The sequence below is a fragment of the Pollachius pollachius genome (assembly GCF_949987615.1).
Source record: "Pollachius pollachius genome assembly, chromosome: 12".
Lineage (NCBI taxonomy): Eukaryota > Metazoa > Chordata > Actinopteri > Gadiformes > Gadidae > Pollachius > Pollachius pollachius.
Genome location: NC_136945.1, coordinates 23,704,903 through 23,712,402, shown reverse-complemented (window position 1 = coordinate 23,712,402; position 7,500 = coordinate 23,704,903). Strand labels below are relative to the sequence as shown.

The window sequence follows — 7,500 nt, the reverse complement described above, 5'->3', positions numbered from 1 at the left end:
GGTAACACGGGGTAACACAGGGTAACACGGGGTAACACAGGGTAACACAGGTTAACATGGGGTAACACAGGGTAACACAGGGTCCTGAACACGGGGTAACACAGGTAACATGGGGTAACACGGGGTAACAAAGGGGTAACACAGGGTAACACGGGGTAACACAGGGTAACACAGGGTAACACGGGGTAACACAGGGTAACACAGGGTCCTGAACACGGGGTAACACAGGGTAACACGGGGTAACAGGGGGTAACACGGGGTAACACGGGGTAACACAGGGTAACACAGGGTAACACGGGGTAACACGGGGTAACACAGGGTAACACAGGGTCCTGAACACGGGGTAATACGGGGTAACATGGGGTAACACGGGGTAACAAAGGGTAACACGGGGTAACACAGGGTAACACGGGGTAACACAGGGTAACAGGGAGTAATACAGGGTAACACAGGGTAACACGGGGTAACACAGGGTAACAGGGGGTAACAAGGGGTAACACAGGGTCCTGAACACAGGGTACCATGGGGTAACACGGGGTAACATGGGGTAACACAGGGTAACACCGGGTAACATGGGGTAACACAGGGTCCTGAATACAGGATAACGGGGTAACACGGGGTAACACAGGGTAACACGGGGTAACACGGGGTAACACAGGGTAACACAGGGTAACACGGGGTAACACGGAGTAACACGGGATAACATAGACAAACAAAGGGTCCTGAACACAGGGTTTCGGGGTAAAACAGGGTCCCGGGGTAACATATGGTAACACAGGGTCCTGAACACAGGATCCTGGGGTAAAAGAGGGTCCCGGGGTAAAACAGGGTCCCGGGGTAAAACAGGGTCCCGGGGTTAAACAGGGTCCCGGGGTTACAAAGGGTCCTGAACACAGGGTCCCGGGGTAACATATGGTCTACGCCCATGACGTAGGATTTATATGATGGGCAGGTTGGCTGCTTAGTTCAGATCTGTGTGGGTCTTCTTTGGCAACCTGCCCCCCCTACCAGATATCTGAATCTCTTGCAGCTTTGAAGTATGTAGTCCAAGAATCGATTACAGGGGAGAGGCCACAGTAAAGCAGAAATATAGCATTTTGTTTGTGTATTGGTTATTAGGATTGGCTGTATTTTATATTATGATTTATTTTTGTATGTATATATATATTTACTTTGGTCTATATTTGTTTGTTTGGTATGCTCCCTCTAGTCTACCATATTGTTATAATTAGTATATTACCATTGCCTTGTTTTGGGGCTCTACAGCGTGTTTATTCATCATCATCATCATCATCATCATCATCATCATCATCAACTATGATTATTAGACTCAAGGTCCATTTTAAAAGACATACAATACAAAAAATAGACAACACATACATTAGAAAAAAAACATTCCCATCTCTTATAACAGACACTTACACCAATGTATCCAGAGGTATAACTTGGGTTCGACAGCAGCAGTATGATTACATTCTTTGAGTCATTCAAGCGGCCGATAAATCTGTACATAAGGTTCCTCCATGAAGCGAGGGGCCGTCATTCCTCGCTATCTGGTGCGATGTGATTAAGAGCCTTGTTGTACGACAGGTCATCATGGGAGGGGGCAGGAAGTACATGTACCCCAAGAACACGACGGACGTGGAGTACCCCGGGCAGCTCAAGCACAGTGGAACCCGGAAGGACGGCCGGAACCTGGTGAAGGAATGGGTGGACCGGAATACTGAAAAGGTACGGTGGATCCACGCCCCCCCATCTGTCTGTCTCTCTCTGTCTATCTCCCTCTCTCTGTCTCTCTCTCTCTCCCTCTCTCTGTCTCTCTCTCTCTCCCTCTCTCTGTCTCTCTCTCTCTCTCTCTCTCTCTCTCATTCTGTCTCTCTCTCTCTCATTCTCTCTCTCTCCCTCTCTCTGTCTCTCTCTCTCTCTCCCTCTCTCTGTCTCTCTCTCTCCCTCTCTCTGTCTGTCTCTCTCTCTCTCTCTCTCTCTCTCTCTCTCTCTCTCTCTCTCATTCTGTCTCTCTCTCTCTCTCTCATTCTGTCTCTCTCCCTCTCTCTCTGTCTCTCTCTCTCTCTCTCATTCTGTCTCTCTCTCTCTCTCTGTCTATCTCTCTCTATCTCTCTGTCTCTGGCTCTCTCTCATTCTGTCTCTCTCTGTCTCTCTCTCTCTCTCTCTCATTCTGTCTCTCTCCGTCTCTGTCTCTCTCTCTCTCTCATTCTGTCTCTCTCTGTCTCTCTTTCTGTCTCTCTCTCTCCGTCTCTGTCTCTCTCTCTCATTATGTCTCTCTCTCTCTCTCTCTCTCTCTCTTTCTATCTCTCTCTGTCACTCTCTCTCTCATTCTGTCTCTCTCTCCGTCTCTGTCTCTCTCTCTCTCATTCTGTCTCTCTGTCTCTCTTTCTGTCTCTCTCTCTCCGTCTCTGTCTCTCTCTCTCATTCTGTCTCTGTCTCTGTCTCTCTCTCTCTCTCTCTCATTCTGTCTCTCTCTGTCTCTCTCTCTCTCACTCTCTCTCTCTCACTCTCTCTCTCTCTCTCTCTCTCTCTCTCTCATTCTTTCTCTCTCTGTCTCTCTCTCTCTCTCTCTCTCTCTCTCTCTCTCATTCTCTCTCTCTTTTGTCTCTATGTACATCTCTTGCTCTCTCACTCACTCTATCTCTCTCTCTTTCTCACCCCGTTTCTCGCGCTCCCAGCCGCTCTATATCTCTCTCCCATCTGTCTCTACTCCCCCCATCCCTCTCTCTCTCTGTCTTGACCCAATAGCCTCTCTCTCTTGTGCCAATGAGCCACAGCTAACTGTATGTTTCTGTGTGTGTGTGTGTGTGTTTCTGTACTGAACAGAAAGGACATTACGTGTGGAACAAGAAGGATCTGCTCTCTCTGAACCCCGCCAAGGTGGACTATCTTCTGGGTGAGTGTCAGGACGTCAGTGCTCCAACATGACGATGGGTGATCTAGAGGTGGCGCCGCTGTGTGGTAGGATGTTTCAGGCTTATATGGATGCTGGTGGCGTAACGGATGATGTTTATACTCCTAGCACCTTTAACTGGGAGTATCCCAGTCTGTGCTGGTTTACACTGAAACAGCTGGGTTGGGCTGATTGGGCTCCTGAACCTACAGCTGTCCCGGAGCGAAACCCAAACCCCAGACCAGCTGAAGACGTGGGGTCCGGAGCCCAATGCGGACATCCCAGGAGGGGATGTTAACCATTCTGCCCTCGACTGTCATGGGAATATCAGCTCCCTGGTGGATAAGATGGATGCACAGATGTGGACCCAGTTGGAATATCAGGAACGCAGCATTATGTGTTCTGAATCAGAATCAGAGAGCCTTCAGGAGGCGGGGAGTGGAGCTTCACTACCGGGGGGCGTTCAGAGGGAGCCTGGGAGGGAGGGAGAGGAGGGGGGCATACAGGAAGGAGCCTGGGAGGGAGGGAGAGGAGGAGGCATACAGGAAGGAGCCTGGGAGGGAGGGAGAGGAGGGGGCATACAGGAAGGAGCCTGGGAGGGAGGGAGAGGAGGGGGGCATACAGGAAGGAGCCTGGGAGGGAGGCTGAGGCAGGAGGCATACAGGAAGGAGCCTGGGAGGGAGGGAGAGGAGGGGGGCATACAGGAAGGAGCCTGGGAGGGAGGGAGAGGAGGAGGCATACAGGAAGGAGCCTGGGAGGGAGGGAGAGGAGGAGGCATACAGGAAGGAGCCTGGGAGGGAGGGAGAGGAGGAGGCATACAGGAAGGAGCCTGGGAGGGAGGGAGAGGAGGGGGGCATACAGGAAGGAGCCTGGGAGGGAGGGAGAGGAGGAGGGCACAGACCCCACAGCCTCCTCCTCTTACCCTAGCTACAGACCCCACTGCCTCCCTCAGCCTCAGCCGAGACGCATGTTAATGCCAGGTGTGAACAGGCCTGACATGCCTCAGCTCATCCCAACACCCCCACCATGGACTTCCACACACATTTACCTACTGCCAAAAGTTGCAAGCCTCCTCTCTCCTGACAGAGGCCCCGTGAGGACCTCCTCTCTCCTGGACAGAGGCCAACATGAGGACCATGTCTGTTGATTTCTCCGCTGCCTTGAACATGATTCAGCCTACCCTGCTGTGTGAGAAGCTCCAAAAGAGCCAGGAAACGCCTCCAGAACCTCCTGGGAACTGGAGTGTCTGACAGGAATACAAGGGAGTGGATGCGTGTCTGAGCAGCGAGCTGGCAGCGCAGAGCAGCGCAGAGCACCCCAGGGGACGGAGCTAGAGCCATGCTCCTCAGAGGGCTGCGTGTTGGGGTGTGTCAGTGGTTCCTCCTCTTAAATGGGATCAAAACAAAGGAGATGTTGTGGATGTTAGGGGGACCAGGAGTACGCTGAATACTGTCTCCATCCTGGGAGAAAAGAGATTAGGTTGGTGGAGGGCGACAGATACCAGGACGCTTAACCGGACAAAAGACTGGACTGGAACGTGACACTGACGCTGCCTGCAGGAAGAGGCAGAGAAGGCGTATGTTGTTCAACGTGAACAAGACGCTGCACATCTTCTCCCCGTCGGTTGTGGCCAGGGTCATTTTCTATGCAGCCATCTGTTTGGTTATCAGCATCACAGCCGGCGACTCAGTCACAGAACTGAGTGATAGAGAAGGCTCTGGGGCCGCTCTGGGGCCGCTCTGGGGCTGCTCTGGGCCCGCTCTGGGGCCCGGGTAGCCGGTTGGTGAGGTAGGGATGTTTCTAAAGCTGCTCACCATGAGTGACAATCCTCTGCTCCCTCTACACAACGTGTCCCCCAGCACAGGGGCTTCAGTCAGAGCCTCTGGGGCCCCTGTAGGGCTCAGAGAGGAGGTCTGTCTCTGAGGGGCCCCTGTAGGACTCAGAGAGGAGGTCTGTCTCTGAGGGGCCCCTGTAGGACTCAGAGAGGAGGTCTGTCTCTGAGGGGCCCCTGTAGGACTCAGAGAGAAGGTCCTCCTCTGGGGCCCCTGTACGACTCAGAGAGGAGGTCCGTCTCTGAGGGGCCCCTGTAAGACTCAGAGAGAAGGTCCGTCTCTGAGGGGCCCCTGTAGGACTCAGAGAGGAGGTCCTCCTCTGGGGCCCCTGTAGGACTCAGAGAGGAGGTCCGTCTCTGAGGGGCCCCTGTAGGACTCAGAGAGGAGGTCCGTCTCTGAGGGGCCCCCTGTAGGACTTAGAGAGGAGGTCCTCCTCTGGGGCCCCCTGCAGGACTCAGAGAGGAGGTCTGTCTCTGAGGGGCCCCTGTAGGACTCAGAGAGGAGGTCTGTCTTTGGAGCCCCTGTAGGACTCAGAGAGGAGGTCTGTCTCTGAGGGGCCCCTGTAGGACTCAGAGAGGAGGTCCGTCTCTGAGGGGCCCCTGTAGGAATCAGAGAGGAGGTCCTCCTCTGGGGCCCCCTGTAGGACTCAGAGAGGAGGTCTGTCTCTGAGGGCCCCCTGTAGGACTCAGAGAGGAGTTCCTCCTCTGGGGCCCCCTGTAGGACTCAGAGAGGAGATCCGTCTCTGAGGGGCCCCTTTAGGACTCAGAGAGGAGGTCCTCCTCTGGGGCCCCCTGTAGGACTCAGAGAGGAGGTCTGTCTCTGAGGGCCCCATGTAGGACTCAGAGAGGAGGTCCGTCTCTGAGGGGCCCCTGTAGGACTCAGAGAGGAGGTCTGTCTCTGAGGGGCCCCTGTAGGACTCAGAGAGGAGGTCCGTCTCTGAGGGGCCCCTGTAGGACTCAGAGAAGAGGTCCGTCTCTGAGGGGCCCCTGTAGGACTCAGAGAGGAGGTCCTCCTCTGGGGCCCCTGTAGGACTCAGAGAGGAGGTCCTCCTCTGAGGGGCCCCTGAGGGGCCATGCACAACGCACATTTTATCTTTAATGTGCACATCAATAGCAATATCTTGCCTGGAAGTTCTATTTTTATCTAGTATCGTACTTGATGTATTAGTGTATATATTTTGATTCTGTATTCTACCTTTTTATCTTCCTCATTGTTTGTGTATTTGTAAGTTATGTGTCTTAATTTTTATTTTGCAGCTCCCTTAGGCGATAAATAAAGTGCCCTATCTATCTATCTATCTATCTATAGATCTATCTATACATCTATCTATCTATATCTAACCATTATTCTTGCTTCTCCCCAGGTCTATTTGAACCTGCCGACCTGCCCTATGATCTGGAGCGGAACAAAGAAACAGACCCCTCTCTTTCTGAGATGGTGGAGGTGGCCATCAAGATCCTACGGAGGAATCCTAATGGGTTCTATCTGCTAGTGGAGGGTCAGTATAGTCCAGTAGCGAACCTTGACCCTTAAACCTTGGCCCTCTGACCCCCCTCACCTGTCACGAAAAAGCAGACCCCCAGCTGAGCTCACTGTGTCCTCTCAATAGTAGCTGTCCTCTCAATAGTAGCTGTCCTCTCTATAGTAGCTGTCCTCTCTATAGTAGTTCACTGTGTCCTCTCTATAGTCAACCCTTTACGTTCCAACACTAATTGAATCTGCGGTTTTGAAGGGTTTATTTCCTCAGAAACATTTACGTTTAAACGTTGATTGTAAAATAATGAATTAATAAAATCCAATTTAAATATCTCAGGTTCTCTCTGGGGGCCCTGACGGTTTCCCTCTGGTAAAGGATAGTAAATCAGACTCTAGTATCCTAGGATGCATTTAGACTTTCACTTGAACAATGGCGCCCACATATAAAGATAATAACATGAATATTAAAACATTGAATAAGTGCAATGAGTCCTGCAAAGTCTTCCCCTCATAGCTGCCACTTACTTGTATAGATATGCTGTCAACCAAACCTGTGTGTCCAGAGGCCTGGGTTGTCCATGGCTCTGAACAAGGCCTTCACAGCTGGAGACTAACCCTCTGTTGTGTCAGGGGGACGCATCGACCACGGACACCACGAAGGCAAGGCCAAGCAGGCCCTGCACGAAGCCGTGGAGATGGACCGCGCTATTGGTCGAGCTGACCTGATGACCAGCACCTCCGACACCCTGACCGTGGTCACCGCTGACCACTCCCACCTGTTCGGCTTTGGTGGCTACACACATAGAGGAAACTCCATATTTGGTTAGTGTGAAGGATGAACTGGGGAGGGAATGGGCAGGGGTGGTGGTGATGATGATGGTCCTGCTGGTGATGAAGATGATGACAATCTGGGTTTGAACCCAGGACCTTCGGCTGGGAGTTGATGTGGTGTTTCTGTGTGTGCAGGTCTGGCTGCTATGATCAGCGACGTGGACCAGAAGCCCTTCACAGCCATCCTGTACGGCAACGGGCCCGGCTACAAACTGGTCAACGGTGCTCGGGAGAACGTTTCCACCATTGACTACCGTAAGTACTGATATAGAACCATACCGTAAGAACTGGTGTAGACGGTACCGTAGGAACTGGTGTAGACCGTACCGTAAGAACTGGTGTAGACGGTACCGTAAGAACTGGTGTAGACGGTACCGTAGGAACTGGTGTAGACGGTACCGTAGGAACTGGTGTAGACGGTACCGTAGGAACTGGTGTAGACGGTACCGTAAGAACTGGTGT

At 52.5% G+C, this 7,500-nt stretch overlaps 1 protein-coding gene across 2 annotated transcripts in view; it reads left to right on the top strand.

The window, feature by feature from the left end:
- alpl (alkaline phosphatase, biomineralization associated) overlaps positions 1-7,500 on the top strand; it is a 17,955-nt gene that overhangs the window by 9,296 nt on the left and 1,159 nt on the right. For both annotated transcript variants that reach the window (XM_079748579.1, XM_079748580.1), the window contains exons 7-11: positions 1,591-1,731; positions 2,833-2,902; positions 6,095-6,229; positions 6,838-7,029; positions 7,174-7,293. In XM_079748579.1, coding sequence (XP_079604705.1) covers positions 1,591-1,731; positions 2,833-2,902; positions 6,095-6,229; positions 6,838-7,029; positions 7,174-7,293 — 658 coding nt within the window. The remainder of the gene's footprint in view (positions 1-1,590; positions 1,732-2,832; positions 2,903-6,094; positions 6,230-6,837; positions 7,030-7,173; positions 7,294-7,500) is intronic.